Genomic DNA, 22,277 nt, shown 5'->3' on the forward strand with positions numbered 1-22,277 from the left:
AGAATGTGACTAAATACTGCCTGCATTGATAGTCAACAATGATCTTCTCTACATGCCTTCAATATCTTTTGGAAGAATGGCTTCTTAACAATCTTCTTTATATAGTTGTTTATTCAGTGCTGCTGCTTGCTACTATATTATTTGCTGTTCCACTTGCCATCGTATTATTTTTTTATTTTTCTGCTTTATTTCTCCTCCTGTATGAAAGGACTCACAAACTGAATGGAAATTATTCCAGTGATATATGGGATCCTGTGAGGCTAATAATAGCAATCATATTGGATGGATATGGAAGATTATGGCATGGTAAGCAAATGTGTATTAGTGAGAAACTTAGATTCTCTTACCGAATTATCTACATTTGTTGGATCATATCAGCATAACTGTATTTACTGAGATAATCGATGTTTAACTCACAGTATTGTGTATCCATAAATTATTCACCTAATAAATGTAAATGGCTGCGTATATCACTGAACATGATTCTGGGTGGTGAACAGCTAACAGTTAAAACAATAACTGTAACAATTATTAAAACAAACAACTTTGTAGCTAGTTATCATTAGCTAGTCCTCCAATTGTCAATATGGATTATACAAAAGCACTAAAATTGGGAACATTGACCAACATCCAAAAATAATGTTAATATTTAATACATTGTACTTATTTTTTAAATATTTGTATCACTTTATATGTATTGCTTCTTTGGATTTTGTTGTTAGTTGTTTAAAAGATCAGTAATTGCTCAGCCCTACAGGTCTGGGCAATTACTGATCCTTCAAATAATGTCAAATTTCAGTTCCTGATGGTTGCAAATCTAATGGTGAATCACGGTGCATGTTAAGTGTGCTGCCAGGTCAAGATGGAGTTAAGTCTCATAGCGGTCATCTACCACAGCTACCATAATATGCCTACTGTTATAATTAGTTCTGGCTTTTTGCTACTTGAGAAATGCCATTTTGTTGCACTGAGAGGAAAAAGAGAGTAGCTAGAGGAGACTCCTGTTTTGTTTTGCCTTCCAACTTCTATTAAACCAACATGATTGGATATTATGATTCAGTAAAGGAGCCAAAGGCAGTATAGCCTTCATTATATCATAAGATGCTTGGAAGGAGAGACTTGTCACAAACATAAACACAAAAATGCCAGCGGTGTAATTTTATTTCACATTTTTTTAGTAGAAAACATTTGCATTTTGGTACAAAACAGAAAGATTTGGAAGAGGCTTTTGCTACTTAACCAACTAACCAACATCAAACGGTTGATTATTTTCAGTGCTCTGCTTTTGGCTAGGAGGAGCAAAGGGTCATTACCTGTCTCTGTAAGGGCTACAGATTTATAAACACATCTGCTCCACTTGTATCTTGTGGTGTGATTACAAATACAAATTGCAGCATCCTTGTTAGTGTCAACTGACAAGGATGCTCCAATTGTAGAGTCTAAACACTTGAGCAACAGACTTGTTATCTGCAGATGCTCAAGTTTATGCACCACCGCATAGCCTTTTCCCTACTGCCAAGTGTTCCTTAGCACAGGAATCCATCATTGAGAGCATCTCATAAGAATTCTGCTGTGGGTGCTCTGATTAAAGAAATGAAGCAGTAGTATTTTCTGGTTCTTCCCTCTCTGTAAAATCTGTAGCAACCATGTTGTTGGAAAGTGGGAGCAGGGTAGATACAAATTCTGGATAGATCTTGGGATGTAAAAAGACCAGTTAATTGAAGAAAATGCCTTGTCTCTTGCTCAGTCACTGGAATGTTTCAGTGAATGAATTTTTCTTAAATGATTAATACTTCCCCGAGTTATCATACTAGACATGTCCAATACAGTTTTCTTAGCAATGTTACAGAAGTTGTATTACTGATGTTCTAAGAGATGCCTAATTTTTCTGGAGCACACTACAGCTCTGGAATTTCCTATTAGTTTCCACTTAAGTACTAATTAGGTCTAATCAGCCAAGGTCAGTTAGGTGCCACCACTTGCTATGACTCCATAAATGAAAGTTCTTAATTCCACAGAAAACATACTCTTAATTCAAAATATATTTGATTACAGATGGAAGCTTTCAGTACATAGAAATTTCAGGCAGTTGTTTGATTGTGACTATGGTATTTACTAGTTAATCACATCTAAAATTTGATATTCTGCAATATAATCATTCATGTGGTAAATGTGCATGGCATTTTAATTAGTGTATTTCTGATTTATATAGCATAATATGGAATAACCGTTGGTTTATACTTTGCATTTCAAACAGGGTATGAGCTACACGGCATTGAAAACATACCGGATGGGCCAGGGTTAATTATTTATTACCATGGAGCAGTTCCTATGGACTACTTGTGTTTTCTCGCTAAAATTTTTATTCTGAAGCGCAAGTGTTGTTACTCAATAGCAGATGATTGTGTTTTCATATTTCCAGGTGATTTTTATAAGTTATATTAATATATATGATAGTAAAACATTTCATTTAGTTTGTTTTTCCAAATTTTAGGAAGCTTGAAATATGGATTTTTATATGATCAGTTTCCTGTGTTAATAGCCAGCATCTGCCAAAGGTTCTCAAAACTTATTTTAGAGAACACTTTCTGTTTACTAGAAATTGTTAGCTAGTATTAGTGATTTAGAAGTGTGTTAAACAAAAGAGTAGGAAAAAGTATTTACTGCTATCTAATCATATTCTTATCTATGTATGAAACTAACAGTTCTATATACGCTTCTGGCATAATCTAGTCAGTTGTTAGAATCAGTTGCTCATGAAAAGAAAATGAAATAATAGAGAATATGTCCTTAGTAGAAGTGTTACACACAACTAACCCCAAAGAAACACACAGCAGTTCTGGATGTTTTGCAGAATCACTATTGATGAACTGGATTATTAGAACACAGAACACATGAAACAAACCCTTAGAGTGACCTGAACTGATTTTAGGGGTAGTATGCATTGCTCCTTCTTTCCCTGTTTTCTTTTAGGAGGTCCCAGCATAGATGATGATGATGATGATGATGTATTAAACTTGCACTTCATCTGACACTTCCTTCTGCTGCTAATCCCTACCAGTCTGATTGTGATCTATGTTCTATCAGAAAATACCCAAACAGTTTAATTCCTTTAATTCATTTCCACAAACAAGCAACAAAATTGTTTATAAATTATGGTAGGTAGTGTAGGCATAATGGACCTCATCTTGCAATGGCATAGTGCTGAATTGCTCTTTTATACGCTATATTAAATCAATTAGGCTCATTTAAAAACTACACACTTCCATGCAAATTTCAAGTTCTCCATGCAGGTACATAGTTAGGCAACACAGTTAATAAAGTAGTATAAAATTATGCTGTGGCATTGCTCATTTCTTAGTCTGTTTTTCAAATATATAGTATGGACACAATTTTTGTATTACAGATTAATTTTCAATGTCTTAATAAATTATTTCACAGTATAAATTTTGAAAATGCTTTTATTTGGCCAAATATATGAAATATTTCCATAATGACTTACATGTATTAAAAATAATTTATACTTTTAACATAGAAAATTAATTGAAAGTATGTTATTTAATTGAAAGTATGTTATTAATTGAAAGTATATTTTCATATAACTAGTATTTCAGCCTTCAGGTGAAATTAAAAATTAAAATAAATGCAGATTGAAAATTTCTTTCTCCTTACATACAACCCCAATCACACACACACACCTTAAAATTCTGATTTGATCCCTTCTATTACCTTAAGGTAAAGCATTAATTCAACTTCATAGATCTTTACACATAGCATATTATGTTGTAATCTTGCACTTTCTTTCAGGTGTTCAAGCTTTAGCTGGTGTGACAGGTATTATTCAAAATAAAAAGGAAGAGTGTTTAAATGTTCTCAAGAAAGGCAAGCTACTTGGAATTTCTCCAGGCGGAATGAGAGAAGCACTCTTTAGTGATAAATCATACAAGCTCATATGGCATAAGCGTAAAGGTTTCGCTCAGTTAGCTGTAGATATGAAAGTGGTAAGTATGGTGTTCATATCATTATTAAATTTTTGCTGGTTACATTTTATCAGACAGAACATGATGCTAACCAACTGGAAAACTTAGCTTTAATATGATAAGATTTTTTTCTGAAGATAACAGCTGACAAAGTATATTTACTGTAACTGCTGTTTGAGAGTTAAATAAATAAAATAATAATAGCCTAGTTCATATATCCTAATTTTGGAACAAAAGGAAATAGTTTTTGACTTAATTCTTCATAGCCGTGATAGCAAAACTCTTTTCCTTCAATTAACATAGGTCCATACTATACCTCCCCTATTGCTTATATCATATCTTCTGTGATTTTACTGCTATGAAAGAAAATAGTTCTTACCTTATCTTAATGATAAATATTTCAATATCTCAAATATTTTCTCAATATTCAATTATTTAGTAAACAACTACATTTTTTTTAATATTTTAACCCTCTGATTAGATATTCATTCAGTTAAAAAATGGAAGTACGACCTATTCCAAAGATTTATTATTACATAATTGGCATTTTGTGTGTACATAATGATGATTGAACCAGGTATTCAGTATGGAGGGAAAGTTCAAAAATATCAAGAAGGGGCCATATTAGCAATAGCAATAGCAGTAGACTTATATACCGCTTCATAGGCCTATTAGAATGTTTAATAAAACTAATCATGCAAATAGAAAAAAACCAGTGGTACCTTGGTGCCAATTGCTTTGAAACTCATCTAATTTAGTTACCAATACATTTTGATTTGAAAATTTTGTCCGGGTACTCATTGTTTGTTTGTTACTTAACACACAAATTTAAGACACAAGTGTTAGCTGCCTTGTGACTCACTTTATTATTCCTTATGGGAATAATTGTTTGGTAGTCATCATTTCTGATACTCATCATACCTCCCAAGTACCGATGTACTACTGTACAGAACTTGGAGAGAAAATTAAGTCTCACATAATTGGGTCCTTTTCACTCAGATTCCTAGCATTTCAAATCTTTTTCTGTTACCTGGGTTTTTTCTTTCATTCTATCCCTTCAGATCCAGTATTTTGTATTTTTTAATAATCAAGAAGAGGCATTTTAATCTTATTCAATCATTTACAGTTCACTTTATTTTTATACAAAAATAAATATACTAAGTTTATCTGTACACTGCAACAAGACTATCTTTCTTGTTAGAACAGTGTATTTATCTTGCATTAAAGTGGGATTTCGTTTCCATTTGTGATACTCTGGCCAAAATGACCGGCTGACTTTACCATTAATAGCAAATGCTGCATTTGTCATAAACATTACTAAAACTGATAATCTAATTTTTATCATCACCTTATTTAAAAGCATTATGTAAAATTCTCAATTGACCAAGGCAGGATGGGTAGGGAAGTTCAGTATCTATGGGCCTATCTGGGACTGATTATAGCACATAGAAAACAGTAACTTGGATGAAAGAGGAATAAATGAAATCTTCTATGTTCTGTTTGCATAGTCTGAATATCAGGTCCTGTCTAGTGTAGTTGATCCATGCTTTTATGAATCTATTGCCTAGCCCTAGTGACTATTGTGCTGCTATAATTGGCGCTTCAATGCAAGTATAGCATTGCCTTCAGCTGTCAGCTGTTGCCCTCAGCATTTCAGCAACTCAGCTGTCAATGGTACATCCCATGTAGGGTTTTGCCTTGCCATGGCACTGAAGACTGGTAAGGCATACACATTGATGTTGTATCTCTTGTTCTTCCCATTGAATTGGCTCTTCAGGACCTGTGTTTTATCCTTTGGCGGTACTTAAATGCTGCTGTCCTCTTTGTCTGTCCTGTGATTCCTATGTAATTGTGAGGTACACCAGGTACTTGTAACTAGTCTGAATGTTTGCTCTCTGACCTGCTGGTAGTTCCACCCTATCAGTTTTAAACTACCTTCCTTCTCTTTTCTACCATGCTGTAGCTTTCTTGTAAATGCACAACACATGGGGTCAGAAGTGAATTCTTCTACAGCAGTAATGGATGCTAGAGTCAAAGGTTTGATTAAAACAAAAAAACAAACATTTTAAAAAACCTTGTTTATTTAGTAAAAGGTTTACTAAACCTTCTTTGCAGTGTTTACACTGTTTTACACTAATTATTGTTGCACCGTAAAACAGAATCAGCAAAAGACTGGAAGATCAGTTGCAACATTACTGAGCAATCTTTACAGATTGGTGCTTTTTTGTTAGCCTTTTCTTCTTCCTCTTCTTTTTTAAAAAGATGCTCTGGAGTCATTGCCAAATTTGAGGCTTTCTGGGAATGAGGAAATCAAAGGCAATGCTTTCATCAAGGATTTCTTAACAGCAAGGATTACATGACAGCAATTAGCTACCATGAAAAAGAGATCTCATAGAAAATAGCACTGTATTAGGCAGTGGCTAGAGAAGATTTCCTTGAATTGTGTAATACATTTACATTCAGGGATTTAGAAAGTAACATCTTTTAAATTCTATTGAAGAAACTTGAGGCTTGTTAAGGGCCATAAAAAAGTAAGGTAATAAAAGTTTTATCTTTAGATTACATCTACCTAATCCAAAATAATTGAATGATTAGTAAGAGTAAATATTTTGATAGTGCTACATTCAATTGCATTATTGAATAAAGAACAAATTATTTTGGCCATAAGAAATGAGACTGTTTGTCTCTTAAAGAAACCAGATTGTCCCTACAAAATGCTACTGGTATACATTTAGTGGTAGAAATTTACAATTTAAAGGTATTGAAACAGCAAATACTTATGGAAAAAAAGGAGACCAAAACTGTAATCCAACTCTCTGCTCAAGCATTACATGCTCTGATCCTCAAATATATGTTCAGATAGAAAAAAAGACCATCCAGATTGCTGTTTGGTATAAATGACTTTATCTATGAATAGAAAAAAGTTTAAAATGAAAACTAATCTCCAATATAAGAAGAGAGACTAATTAACACTCAGAATCCAACTATTTTTGACACTTCAGTGATAAGGCTTTGATCTCAATTTTAACCTAAACAAAGATTAAGTATATTATAGATCTCTGTCTTGAGTACACTTCAGAGATTGAATGGAGAGTACCAAAGAGAATACTTGTCTTGAAATACATGTGTGAAATGCTGTATTTTTCAGAGTATGAGACAAGTAAGTGGAAAGAGAAAAAGAAAAAGAGAAAAAACAAAGAAAAAGTTGACTTACAAGAGTATCTACCAAAAAATAAATCCAAGTACAAAAAATTAATCATTCAAAAAGTTAATGGGAAAAAAAGAAGAGAAAAAAAATCCAAAAGCAGTCTCAGGGTTTCAAATTGAAAATGGCCAGTATCCTTCAGTACAGCTTTAGCACATTGGTTCGCTGGTTGTGAACAAGCATTCGAGCACCTCGTTGGGGTTGAAAAGCAGCTTCTAAAGCACAGCTGATTGTTGCAGGACGCTGCAATTAGTATGGCAGGCAAAGCGCAGGAGAGGTAAGAGAAGGCAGCAGCTGTTCCGGTTTGCCATTTTGGGTTCCATGCCTTGCATTTTCAGCCTCCAAACACCCCAATTGCTCCCAGAAAATGTGACATGCCCAGGCGTTGATTGGCAGTGATGTGCTCTGGCAATCGCAACAGCCTTGAATGGGTTTGGAGGCTGAAAACGTGAGGCGTGGAGCCCAAACATGCAAACCATTGTCTGTGGCAATCTCTGCAGACAGGAAGAGGACACGCTGAGACCGAAGGTTGGGGGCTGGCGGGTGAGTGGGGCTATATTCGGAGTATAAACCCAAATTTTCAATTTCTTGGGGAGGGGAAAGTGTGTTTTATACTCCGAAAAATACGGTCATGTGAAAGCATAGAATGAAGACAACCAATGAGCTATCATGTGGGCAACAAATCCCAGAGGCTTATTAAAGAGACTTATGAAATAAATGACGCCATGTGCAAATACTAACTTTTTAGTAGAAGAAATGTTTGTGTTAAAACAGTCTAAAGACAGTCAAGCAAGACTTACCACTATTTTTAGAAAATAGCAAATGGGCATGCCATGAGCCCAAAATTCCAGGCTATTGTTGTACATTTCTAGAAACTTGTTTAGACCTCTCATAACTTTTCTTAGAAAAGAAATGAAAAAGAAATGTATGTGGTCACTCATCTTACAAATAACAGGGTGGCTAGTTAAGTGTTAAATGGTTTAACATAGGAATGTGTCTCAACAAAGCAATGGAATGATAGAGATGATGATGATGCAGAAACAAACCTTGGATTCTAGAGAATATATGGTTGTAGGCAGGTGTGGGTTCTGGCCGACACTACTGCTTTGCGCACATGTTGATGCACACAGTGTATACATGCACAGTGCAATTAAAATTGTTCTGCACTGCGCAGAACTGAAAAACAAGATGGTGGCACTGACAACGCTGACTGGGGATCTGGTTCATGGGCGTGGCAGGCCTGGGTCATTGCCAGATCCACTACTGGTTCGGCCGAACCGGTAGGAACCCACCATTGGTTGTGGATTGCAATTTTAAAAAGTCCCATTGTTATAAATAGGCCTTTTTGTGACTTGTCATGTCCACATGGAAGCTATTTTCTGAATATGCTAAATGCCAGGTCTGTGGTTCATAAAGCTCTCCTCGTCCGGGACGTAATATTAGACAAGGGGGCAGACCTGGCATGTATTACTGAAACCTGGCTGGGCCCGGAGGGAGGAGTCCCCCTCACTGAAATGTGCCCAGAGGGATTTCAGGTGCTCCACCAGCCGTGGCCCCAGAAAAGGGGTGGGGGAGTGGCTGTCATTGTCCGAAAGTCATTAGTTCCTCATAGGATCCCTGCTCCGGAGCTTGTCAGGTGTGAGTCCTTGTTGTTGAAGTTGGACCTTGGGGGTCAAGTGGGCTTGCTGTTAACGTACCTACCTCCCAACAGCGTTGCAACAGCCCTCCCCTAGCTCCTCGAGTCAGTTGCCGAGCTGGCAGTAGAGTTCCCCAGGCTTATGGTGCTGGGGGATTTCAACCTGCCTACACTCGGCAAACGCTCTGATGGGGCGCAGGAGTTCATGGTCCATGGCAGCCATGGACTTGACCCAAGTAATCCAGGGTCTGACTCATTCAGCGGGTCACACACTTGACCTCGTATTCCTCTCGGAGCAGTGGAGGCATGATCTAGAGTTGAGGGGTATTAAGATCTTGCCCTTGTCATGGTCTGATCACTTCCTACTGAGGCTTGACTTTCGAAAACCAATCCCCCACTGTAGGGAGGAGGAACCGATTAGGTGGTTCCGCCCCAGACGCCTGATGGACCCTATGGGATTTCAGATGGCGCTTGGGGTGATACCTGACACTCTCGTCCACAGTCCGGTCGAGTCCTTAGTCACTGCTTGGAATATAGCAGCGACGGAGGCTCTAAACCGGATTGCGCCTTTGCGACCTCTCCAAGGTAGCGGATCCAGGAGAGCTCCTTGGTTTACTGAGGAACTCCGGGAGATGAAGCGCCAAAAGAGACGCCTAGAGGGCCGCTGGAGGGCCAGTAAATCTGAGTCAGACCGAGCACTGATGAGAGCCTATATCAGAGCCTATCTCATGGCAATACGGGCGGTGAAATGTTTGCATTTTGCCGCTCTTATTGCATCCGCTGAATCATGCCCAGCCGCCTTGTTTAGGATAACCCGCTCCCTCCTGAAAGGGAGGGACACGGATGAACCTTTACAAGGTAGAACTGAGGAATTTGTTCAGTATTTAACGGATAAAGTCGCTCGGATACGGACAGACCTGGACTCCAATTGCACGGTACCAGCCGAGGTACCGGGGGAAGGTCTTGAGCGGAGTTTATGGAATGAGTTTCAATTTGTCGCGCCTGAGGAAGTGGACAAGGCCATGGGAGCGATGAGCACCTCCACTTGTATACTGCACCCGTTCCCTTCCTGGCTGGTTTCGAATGGCTGGGTCCAGACGATAATTAACGGGAGGGATCCTTCCCGCTCCTCCTAAAGGATGCGGTGGTGAGACCCCTCCTGAAGAAACCATCTCTGGACCCAGCCATTTTGAGCAACTATTGTCCAGTCTCCAACCTTCCCTTTGTAGGGAAGGTTGTTGAGAAAGTGGTGGCCTCTCAACTCCGACGGTCCTTGGATGAAACCGATTTTCTGGATCCCTTTCAGTCCAGTTTCAGGCCTGGTTACAGCACGGAAACTGCTTTGGTCGCGCTGATCGATGATCTCTGGCAAGCCAGGGATAGGGGTCACTCCTCTATCCTTGTGCTCCTTGACCTCTCAGTGGCCTTCGATACCATCGACCATGGTATCCTTCTGCAACGGTTGCGGGTAGTGGGAGTGGGAGGCACTGTTCTTCAGTGGTTCTCCTACCTCTCGGACAGGTCGCAGTCGGTGTTGGTCGGAGGGCAGAGATCAACCCCAAGGCCCCTCAAGTATGGGGTGCCACAGTGTTCGGTCCTGTCCCCCCTCCTATTTAACATCTACATGAAGCCGCTGGGTGAGATCATACATCGGCACGGGATTAAATACCATCAATACGCGAATGATACACAGTTGTATCTGTCCGCCCCGTGCCAACTCAGTGAAGTGGTAGAAGTGATGTGCCAGTGCCTGGAGGCTGTCAGGGTCTGGATGGGAACAAACAAGCTTGCGCTCAATCCCGACAAGACCGAGTAGCTATTGATGCTCCCTCCCAAAGATGGTCCAGCTATTCCATCTCTTAGCCTGGGGGTGAAATTATACGCCCCTCAGAGAGGGCTCACAATTTGGGAGTCCTCCTGGATCCGCAGCTGACTTTAGAACATCATCTGTCGGCTGTGACCAGGGGGACCTTTGCCCAATGTCGGCTGGCGATCCTCCGGGGGAGAGCCTTCTCTGTTGCAGCTCCGGCCCTCTGGAATGAGCTCCCCGTGGAGATCCGGACCCTTACTACCCTCCCGACCTTCCGTAAAGCTACCAAGTCCTGGCTGTTCCGACAGGCTGGGGGCTGTTGAAATATCCAGCCCTGCTTCAATTGTGAATGTTGTGCATTTTTAATTTTTTTGTATCATCTTATTTATTCCCCTTTCCCTGTTTTATTGTGAGCCGCCCGGAGTCCTTCGGGAGTGGGCGGCATACAAAACTAATAAAACAAACAAACAAACAATATGCAACAGGAAACTTTTATGAAAGTATATACTGCAAGTGTTCAAATTTCCTGTGTCATTGGCCCTAAAAAAGTTCCTTATTTTTTCTGCGTTACATTATTGCTTCCATTTTAGAAGGAGTACTGCATGTTCTATATTTATATATAGTTTATCTTCATAATTTGTGCTTGAAAAAAAGCCATTCTGGTTCATGAGATGCATACTACATAGAAGTAACTGTGAATAACCAAATATATTATGGACATTGAGCAAGACAAATGTAAGATATAATCCAGAACTCCCTGCTACATGATTGAATAATTGATTGATATTTAATTTGGGTGGATATTTAATGTGACTGCAATCCAAACATTACTAAATTATATACTCTTAGTTTAAGACCGTAACAAAATGTTCATTTTCTTTCCAAAAGAAAAGGGAAAATAGAAAAAAGAGTTTTCATATCCTTGGAAGCAGCCAGGTGTCATTGTTTGTATATATTCGTGTTTTCCTTTCTTTTTCTTTATACTTCTCTATCCTTATTCTCTTTTTACTCTTTATCTTTTCTTGATCATTAGTTTATGCTGTTGTTTTTATGTGTATGCTTTGCAAAATGTAATAAAATTATTTGACCAGACATCACTACATTATGATTGTTGTTGTTTTAAGCATATAGAAATTGAAGATTATGAGGCTAAAAGGCAAAGTCCTTAAGTATTAAGAAAAACTATGGTCGATCAGTGATAATAATTAGGTATATCTTAAGTGCAGGTTGAGTTAGAAAAGGTAAGAATGTTAGGTGTGTGCATCAGAACTAAGCAAGATCAGTAAGAAATTATGATACCTGCTCTGTGAAAAGACCTCAGTGAATCAAAATAAGGGGCGCCCCAGAGTTTAATGTTTATCCCAACCTTTGTGCAAAGAGTAGCTTAAAATGGCGAGGAACCTGACTCCTCACTTACATATTCAAAACAGCCACATGTGCCTCTTGGACCAATTCTTCACCTTCTAAAAAATTTATAATGATGTTTTTTATCATTTTAAAACTTTTAATTTTAAATTATTCTAATTTTAATGCTTCATTGTATTAAAGATATTGTGTATTGGCCAGAGCCCCTCTACAAGGGAAATGGGAAATTAAGAAATATGAAGTACAGGTAGTCCTTGACTTATGACCAGAACTGAGTCCAAAACCTCTGTTGCTAAGCAAGACAGTTGTTAAATAAGTTTTGCCCCACTTTACAACTTTCTTTGCCACAATTGTTAAGTGAATCATTGCAGTTCTTAAGTTAGTAACACTGTTGTTAAGTGAATCTGGCTTCCTCATTGACTTTGCTTTGTTGTCAAATTTCTTATTTTTGATCATGTGACCATGGGGTTGCTGCAATGGTTGTAAGTGTGAAAACTGTCCCAAGACACTTTTTTCAGTCCCATTGTAACTTCAAACAGTCACTAAATGAACTGTTGTAAGTTGAAAGACTACCTGTATAAATAAATAAATTAAATAGGGGCTGATGGTCTCTTAATACTTCAATATAATTATTTTTTATTAAAAAAATCTATTTTTTTCTTTAGCCTATTATACCCATGTGTACACAAAATATTCGCGAAGGATATTGGATCTTTGGGCGATCAAGTAAGGCATACTTATATTGCATATTTTAATTTGAAAATTATTTATTGTTCAGTGTATAGCTCTATGTTTTGCATAACATTTAGAGTGTATACGACACAGAGAGGTTCCTAGCCCCATTCTCTTTGGGAAGCAGAGTTTAACTCAGATCACGGTTGAGTCTACTAGTGTAATAAAGTAATAAATTATTGTACTTTTAATTGCCTTGATGAAGAACACTTTTCTTGGGAAACTAAAACAACATATGCGTAATACACAGTCATCACTGTGCTTCTTATGTGAAGAAAGAGATTTTCTTGAAGTATAATACCAATGCTGAGTTTGTTCTTTAGCTTCACACCATTCCAAACACTTAGGAGCATTTTAGATTGTCGGAGGATCTGCAAAACAATAGCTGCTTTGTTTACCCTTTTCTCTATTTGGAAAATGAAGAGGGAAGAAGGAAATCTGCACAATAATTATAGCTTTTAAGGCGTGATATGCATCAAGGCTTCTCCAGAGTGCCTTGCAAAGAGATGTTGTAACCCTATTACAATTTGCTACACCCTGTTCTCTGCTTATTGCTGATAACTGAAGAGCAATATTTGAAACAAAAATGTAGCAAAGTGAAGTATGTCAAGCGCATTAAATCAGAAGCCAAGTTGGTTCAAATGAATAAGGTTTATTGTAGGTTAACACTCTCTCTAAAAATCTGAACTACTAATGGTTGAAGTGAATTCAAGTGAGCTGGACTTAGATCCTTTGTGGGCACAAAGGGGCTCGAGACTGATGATGCACTTGACCTCTCCCTCAGGTTCATCTACATCTGTTCATCTGTGATTGATATATTGAATTTCTTCCAGTCCTTTTAATTAATTCTTTACATCCCAGGTATCTTATTCATTAATCCATACCCTGAACTCATCATTTTATGCTATAAATTGTTAATCTGCTTTCTGTCTTGTTAGAATTTAGTTGTAGCATTCCCATACAGAATTTTTGTGGCAGTCTGAAATCAGAATCAAATTTATCAGTTCTCACAGAGTTAACTAAGTTATTACTAGCTACAGCATCCTGCTATGCAATGTCTTCATTTGAATCTTTGCACTGTTGGTAAGTTCTGATTAGCTTGTTACCTCTTGCAGAAATCTTTCCTTACTTGGTTGTTAACTTGATTAGATTATTGAGATGTTCCTTCAGTATTTAGAATGCAATTAATTTGACCCTGGAGACTTAAATTCATTCCAAATAAATTCCCTGACCATGTTTCTTTGAGTTTCAAGTTATAACCTACCTTCTTTTTTCTGTTTTTTAAAAAAATGGTGTTGCAAAACATGTCCTTTTGCGGGAAATGAAGAAAACAAAAGAAATATTCAATAGCACTCTTCTGTGTTAGTATTTTTCTGTTTTACAATGTGTGTGTGTGTTTCATTTTTATTATTTCTATACGTATAATTTTTCCCTTTTTATAAAAACTATTTTATTTCTTGATTTTATTTTAGATATGTTTTCTACTTTTTTAATAAAGACTCTGCTCTACTTCTTGAGTATTTATAAATAGTGCCACAAGAGAAAAACCACTATTTGCCTGCTTCTTATGGAGTTGTAAAAAATACTATAGAATAATTTTTTGCATGAAAAATAACAAAGCCATGGGGAAAGAGTCTAGTAACATTGTTACATGCAATGTCTATGCAATGTCTGTATTCCTATCTATGTAGGATTCAACTGACACTTGCAATAGGTGTAAATTGGTTAGATTAGTGAAGAAAAGGCAAACAATTTGAAGGCAAGTCAAACCACAGAAATTCCTGACACACCCATACTAAACACTTTCAAGTTTGTTTATTTATCAGATTAATTTGCCACCCATCTTATGGTTTAGGCAAGTTTCAATAGTGAATTTGAAGAACATGATGAACTGTTAAAATCAGAAGTGTCTATCCAGACAAGAGGAAGAATAAGAGTACTATGTCAGGTAAAGAACAGAAAGATTGAGAAGGCAACCCAAGCCTTCTCTAAAACTAGGCAGTCAATTTCATATTGTCCCCCAGGAAGGAAACACATAGCTGAAGAAAAGACTTTCTCAAATGTTTCAGTGATAAGAAGTAAGGTTTCAGTAACAAGAAATAAAGTAGCTCAGACTTTCCCAAAGAAAAAAGGCATATGTTGGTAATCGATGACTCAGTTTTCAGAGGAACAGTCATCAATTTGTAGACCATACAATTTCTTTAAGAAAAGTATGTTGTTTACCAGGTGCAAAGATCAGAAATTTGATACAACTAAGAGTCTGAAAACAATTTCAATGAATGATGGGCAATTAGGCAGGAAAGCCAAAGAGACAGGATTACAGGTGGTGCTTTCATCTGTCAACAGAAAAAGGTTAACATCCAATGAGGGAATATAGTAGAAGTACATTTATGGATATGGTACCATGTAGAGCAGCGGACATCATCCGGTGGTCCGCAATAAAATTTTAGGGGTCCGCAGAAAAATTATTTGCATTTTTTATATTGTACTAAATGCTCTTTATCTTTTTTTTAAATTCATATTGGTGGTCCATGGGATTTAAAATTATGAATTAAAACCTCACTTAAGTAGGAAAAACCAAATGCAATAGGTACAGAATAAGCTATACGTGCCTCAATAATAGTAACTGAGAGGAAATCTTAAGGGTACTAGCGGAACATCAGTAAAGTATGAGCAGCAATGTACTGCAGGTACCAAAAAAGGCCAATGCAATCCTAGACTGCATCAACAGAGAGATAACATCAACTTTATGAGAAATGATAATACCCTTACATACTGCTCTAGGAATACTGTATCCAGTTCTGGTTGCCAAATACAAATAAGATTGTGAGACCCTAGAAACTGCAACGAGCAATGAAGATGATAAAAGGTCTGAAGGTTAAATGATATGATGACCAGCTAGATATATCTAGTTTACCAAAGAAAAGGAGTAACGGGGATATGGTAACATTCTTCTAGTACTAGAGAAAAAAGAGAATTGACTTTAAAGCACCAGAGGGCAGGACAAGAAATAAGTGGAAGGTTATTAAATAGAGGTGAAATTTAGGAGGTAATTTGACAGTGAGAACAATTAATCAAATAGGTTGTCTCCTGGAGCTGTGGGTTTTCCATTAGAGAAGGTTTTCAAAAATTGTCTGAACAACCATTTGACCAGGATAGTACAAGGTGTCCTGCTTTGAACAGGGGTTTGGTCTAGAAGACCTCCAAGATCCCTTCCAGCTTATGATTCTATGTTCCAACATTGTACAAGACAAATTGTGTATGTGTGTGTGTGTGTGTGTGCTGTACTTGTTGTATTCGGATCTTTTCCCATGTAAGATTGAGATTGTCTTGGCAACATTTCGGCGAGGTCTCACTCGCCATATTCAGGCTGGTGTTTTTGGCTTAAAGTGTGATCGGAGCTGCCATCTTTCTATAAATCTTGGTGGGGTGTGTGGAGTGCTGCCGTTGTTTCAGTAAATTGATTGATTGGATGTGTGGCTATATCATGATTGATCAATTGGTGCTGATTGGTGCTAGCTATGTGTAAATTGTTGTTTCGTGTTGTAATGGCCTGGGCGGTTGTTGAAGTGTTCAGTTTTGGAGATTAACTTGGTTCCTTCAAAATTAATTTCATGTCCTGTAGCTTTAAGGTGCTGGAAAAGGGAGGAAGTTTTTTCTTTTTTTCTTACTGCGTTCTTGTGTTCTGCGATGCGTGCATTTATTCTCCTGTTCGTTTGTCCTATGGATGTTGCAGGGCAGATTTTGCAGGGTATTTCGTAGACTCCTGGGTTTTCTAGCTGGATTTTGTCTTTGGGGTTTCTTTTTTTTTAAATAATTTTTTTACTTATTTATTTATTTCCAAAACAAACATATATTGTAAAAAGTATATCAGCTGGTTACAAAAAGTTTTTGTGCATCTCTTCCACTGTCATCAAATATAATTCATATTAATTCAAATATCTTAACTCAAATATTTACTATATTAACATCATCATACCTCCACTTTTATTTGACTACAGTTATTTAAACATCCTTCATCCTTAAATATACCAAGATTCAATCCATAACCACATGCTGGCATTTCATTTGCTTATTTATAAAATCCTCCATTAACATTAAATCCTCATATCCTGTTTTAGCTAAACATCCATAATATTTAATACCAAAATTTTCTAATCCTCCATGTATATAATTTATTATCATTATCCTTTCTTTATTTAACTATATCCTATATCATAGCATTGGTTAAAATTTATCTGTATATAGTTTTTTTTTATAATTATTATTGTTATTAATAATCTTTATATATAATCCAAAAATATTTCTAACCTCCCCTTCTCATATCCAATTATTACTTATCATAACAACTCAACATTGTATACATTACTATCATTATCAATTTTTATTTAGCTATACCTATTACCAATGGATTTAACTAAGTTTAGCTAATTTTGAATTATACTCTTCCATCTATCAACCTGTATCTCTCCAATAACAGAACAGTCTTATATCTGCTGCCATTTGTGGATCCAATTCTCCAAACATCTTTTTGAATGAATCCATACGAAGAAATCTTTGCACCTTCTTGTTTGTGGTATCTCTCATATAATTTTGATGCCCTCTTTTTGTTTCCTTTATCAGCTTGTCTTTAATTCTCAGCAGTGGTATCAAATGTTTTGCAAATAGTATTTCATAGTCCATAAATTCTTTGATATTTTCTTCTCCTATGCCCTGTCTTTTGAAGTAAATTTTCTCTCCATTTAACTCCTCTTCAAATATTCCATTCTTTCCTCCCTCAGAGATAAACCAATTGTCACGAATATCAACAAGCTCAAATTCTTTATCTCTGTGTTTCATCTTATTTTGTATTTGGAAAACATCCTCAGTTTTTTCCTCATAATTTGTTGCCAAAAACACCAAATAATCCAATTTTCTCTGAATTCTGTCCTCTGTATCAGACAGCCTCTTCAAAGCTGAAAGTATCGCTTAGAGAGATGCTTGAAAAGATGGCATGTTTATACGCAGTTGTATTTTTTCTTAAAAGCTCTGAAGCATTCGCAAGTGAAAGCAGACTACAAAGGGAACAGCTGTACAATCTTATCATATCTTAAGCCAGAACAGCCAAGCAATAAAAATGTCAAGATATAAACAGTCAAATTGTAGTCGATTAGTTTACAGCCAGCTTACAGAGAATCAGAAGAAATGTTGGAGTAATCTATCCGTTTGAAAAGGTTTACTTAGAATCAATCCATGTGAATAACATTTAAAGAGTAAGATAACCACTGTCCAAAACCATTAAAAAGATCAAAATCACCGCTAGGTTCTTCTATTCTTTAATTTAGTTTTAAAAATTTTTAGGCGGTACGTTTTTCTTTAAACAATAAAAGGTTCTTACCAGCTTAAAAAACATCTTCTTCAAATTGCCCTGACTTTAAACTTTAAATTTTAATAGGATTTGTATGCCACCCACTGCCTAGGGACTCTGGGCGGCTCATAACAAGTAAAAGCATTTAAAATATTTAAAAATACAGAATTAAAATCAATAGAACATCCATTCCATTAAGTGGGGCTGGAAATTAATCAACAGCCCCAGGCCTGCCAGAACAGCCAGGTCTTTGTCGCTTTACAGAAGGCCGGGAGAGTGGTGAGGGTCCGGATCTTTGCAGGTAGCTCGTTCCACAAGGCTGGTGCAGCTACAGAGAAGTCCCTCCCTCGGGGAGCCGCCAGCCGGCATTGTCCAGTCGACGGCACCTGGAGGAGGCCCAACCTGTGTGATCTTATTGGTCATTGGGAGGTAAATGGCAGGAGGCGGTCTCTCAGGTAGCCAGGTCCAATACCATGTAGGGCTTTAAAAGTAATGACTAGCACCTTGAAGTGGGTCCGGAGGCCAATGGGAAGCCAGTGCAGCTCACGGAGGATAGGTATAACATGGGTGTACCTAGGCTGACTTTGTCAGCCTTAAAAGACTGGAATTTTTACTGCCAGACGAAGACTTTAAACCTGCTTTTCTCAGAGATTTGTGATATCCCCGAGATCAGCAAGATGTAATCTTCCTGTTCACCATCTCTTCGGGATGATTTAGGTCCATTAGAACCCCCCAGCAATAAAAGTATCGAGTGCGATCTCAGAGCTTTGAGATCACATGTCGTCTCGTCGCGGCATCCAGGCTCCGCCCCCATCTTTGGGGTTTCTTAAGATGTTGGTTATTTTTTGGTCAGTGTTGAAGGCTGTCTTGATATTGTGTTTGTGGAGAATTTTGCTGATTTTATTTGTGGTGTCTTTGATTTAAGGGAGGAGAGCAATGCCTTTGTCCTGTTCTATGTCTCAGTTTTGGGGGGAGTCTCCCTTTGGATTAGGTTGGTAATTATTTTTCTTTGGAATCCATTGGAGATTAATACGTTTGTGAGAGTGTTTAATTCAGTTTTCAGGTGGTCTTTGTCGGCTAGGCGTTTGGTTCTGGAGATGAGGGTCTTGGCTACAGAGTTGATCTGTGCAAGTTGGTGTGTGTTTAAGAGCAGTTGGTGTGTGTTTTTTTCTGGTAGATGGTGTGTCCTAGGGAGCCATTGGGTTTTTTGTAGATTAGGACATCCAGAAAGGGTAGTTTGTTGTTTGCTTCTATTTCCATAGTGAATTATATTTTGGGGTGTAGACTGTTGAGATGTGTGAGGAAGTTGTCCATTTTTTCTTTCCCATGTGGCCAAATCACGAAAGTGTCATCAACATATCTAAGCTAGAGTTTGTGTTTGTGTTCAGATTTATCTAAGGCGTTAGTTTCAAAATATTCCATGTATAAGTTTGCGATGACGGGTGAGAGGGATGATCCCATGGGTGCTCATTCTATCTGTTTATCTTTGTCCATTATGGATGAAGTATGTGTTAATTAGGCAGTGGTTGGTCAGGTCCAGGATGTGTTTAGGGGGGTTGTGTTTGTTCTGGATAGCTGTCAAGGCTTCTTTTATAGGCACTTGGGTGAAGTGGGATATGACATCGAACCTCACGAGTAGGTCGCTGGGTTGTAGGTTTTGTTCCTTTATTGTTTCTATGAAGTGGAGTGAGTTTTGTATGTGTGAGGTGATGGATTCTGTGTAGGGTTGGAGAAAAAAAGAAAAAGCTTCCTCCCTTTTCCGCACCTTAAAGCTACAGGACATGAAATTAATTTTGAAGGAACCAGGAAGCTATCGAAATAGAGAAACACCCCCACAACATGAATAAATATGATGATACCTCCCGCCTTCCAGACATCTAGAAACCAGCCCTAGTCAACAAACGAGCTCCACCCACCACCCAGGCCGTTACAACTCAAAGCAACAATGGACACAAAGCCAGCACCAATCAGCACCAATTGACCAATCATGATATAGCCACACATCCAATCAATCCACTTACTGAAACAACGGCAGCACTCCCCCCCCCCCACACACAAGTACAACACACACATACACACATATATGTTGCATTTGTGCTGCTAAATAAACTGGCAATACATTGTGTGGGGGGGGGGGTTCCTCTTATACTGGTACATGCTACGCCTAATAACCAAAACTATTGGTATTTCTCAACTATAAATTACTGCTGAGAAAATTGTTGCTTCATTGTTGTTATTGAAAGATCCTAACCTTGTCTAAATTTTTCAGTCTCTGCTTCTTTATTAACAGTAACTCAGTGTAAAGGAGATCACACTTTGATAGCAGATAATCTGATGTGCTGAAAAAAGGACAGCATCCTCAAGTTATCACTCCTGATATTATCTATAGATCTTTAAAATTACATTTTTAATTTTAAAATTACTAAAATCTAGCAGCTGAAAAGATTACCATGCCCTGCCTTAGAAGAATTGCTGTTGACAGTTTCCATCTTAAATTATGCTAATAAAGTAAAATCAAGTACAGAAGGGTTATGTTCTTGAGACAGACTTCTCAATGCTAGGCAAATTTATATAGTTCCTGTGAAGAAAAAAATATGATTTAAGGCACAAACAAGTAACAAAAGTGATCTTAGAATCAGATTCTATTTCTCACAGATCTCTAGGTTGAATCTGTAAGCATATATATAAAATTATTTTAAAAACAGCAGTTTAAGTACTCATATTTTGAGGGGGGGGAGACAAAATAAATCATATTAGAATAAACAAATATATGCATTTCTGTCCATGGGATTTCTTTTTCCTTTGCAGAGTATTTCCATAATTACTATTTAGTTTAACTGCCTGTGTAATAAAATATTTAGCTAAAAAACTCAGCCATGGAATCTATAGATAGAGGCATAAGGCATGGTATATGGGCATCTGCTAATTCAAATTTTGACAAAGAGAAATCCACTACATTCGAGTGAAATTTTGGTTGAATCCAGAGGAAGCATTTGATGAATTGCGCTTTGCCTGAGGAACGGGATAGAAAGGTAGTTTTCCTTATGCCCCTTTTCTCGTTGGTTCCTTTTGTTTGGAAAAAATATATCCCTACTCTATCTGACTGGTGCAGCCTGTGAACTATGGTACAAAACTGAACAATGTAGAAAGAATTTATATATCTGAATCTGGGTTTCTGCTGAAGCCCAATGTAAAGCTTTTCATAAAAACTTTTCCAATTGTGAAATAACAAGCCAACATACAACCCAGGAAATAGAGAATATGGTTTCTTACAACAATTTTTCCTGTGTTAATCTGCTATAGATTCCTTATTCTCCAAACAATGGATTTTGTTAAACCCTTATTTAAGAGAGTGACTTTGGGATACAATAATAAATAGAAACCCCTGCATTTTAATTTTTTGCTTGCCAGAAAGTGTGTGTGTGGCGCGCGCACACGCGCATATGCATGCAGGTGTGTATAATTTTTATTTAAATGAATAGCTTTATGACTATATTGCAGCTAAAGAGCCACGATAGTTCTGTTGAGTGATTCCAATAAAATGTAGTTTAGATATTTAAACTGATTCAAATTGGTATTGGTTTTAACTTTATTTTTCTTTCACAGGAGCTTTAGCTAGGCGGCTATATGAATATAGTCGAATTCCCTTCCTTCCAGTGTATGGTGGATTTCCAGTCAAATTTCGTACTTACATTGGAGAGCCCATTCTGTATAATCCAAATGTAACTTCTGAGGAATTGGCTGAGAAGGTACCATTTGTTTATTAAACATCTTCAATTCCTGCATAATTGTCAACAAACATTTCTATTTTAATTAATGCATTACATTAATTTAATGTCTCAAAGCTTTTTATAAGACTACTATAATTCAAATTATTCCTGGAAAGGTATTTTCTTTTTTGTATTTTCAAAACAGTGCAAGTAAAATCCAGTAGTGGCCAAATTCTATTACTAAATTGTGGAAATTATACTTAGTGGCATTAATCTTAAAACAGTTTGGTACTTACAAACAGATAGCTTCAAATAAAACCAGCCAAAATATTTTAGATGACGTTATATTCTTCGAATAGATTGGCAAGTTCTAGCTATTGTGGGTTCTAAACATTATTTATTTTATCATTTTTATTATTTTTTCAATGTCTATAGCTGCCCATTTCAATCTGACTCTGGGCAACTCAAGAAATAGATTATGGTTAAAACACT

The 22,277-nt window shown here is 37.2% G+C and overlaps 1 protein-coding gene across 1 annotated transcript in view; it reads left to right on the forward strand.

The window, feature by feature from the left end:
• LOC106537593 (DGAT1/2-independent enzyme synthesizing storage lipids) overlaps nt 1-22,277 on the forward strand; it is a 27,436-nt gene continuing 5,159 nt past the window's right edge. The window contains exons 1-5 of the mRNA XM_087707059.1: nt 1-306; nt 2,258-2,422; nt 3,808-4,001; nt 12,662-12,722; nt 21,682-21,824. Of these exons, the coding sequence (XP_087563185.1) occupies nt 39-306; nt 2,258-2,422; nt 3,808-4,001; nt 12,662-12,722; nt 21,682-21,824 (831 nt within the window). The 5' untranslated portion in view covers nt 1-38. The remainder of the gene's footprint in view (nt 307-2,257; nt 2,423-3,807; nt 4,002-12,661; nt 12,723-21,681; nt 21,825-22,277) is intronic.

Source organism: Thamnophis sirtalis, unplaced genomic scaffold (genome assembly GCF_051295495.1).
Source record: "Thamnophis sirtalis isolate CommonGarterSnake01/CBP01778 unplaced genomic scaffold, rThaSir2_p1.2 scaffold_2, whole genome shotgun sequence".
NCBI classification, from domain to species: domain Eukaryota; kingdom Metazoa; phylum Chordata; class Lepidosauria; order Squamata; family Natricidae; genus Thamnophis; species Thamnophis sirtalis.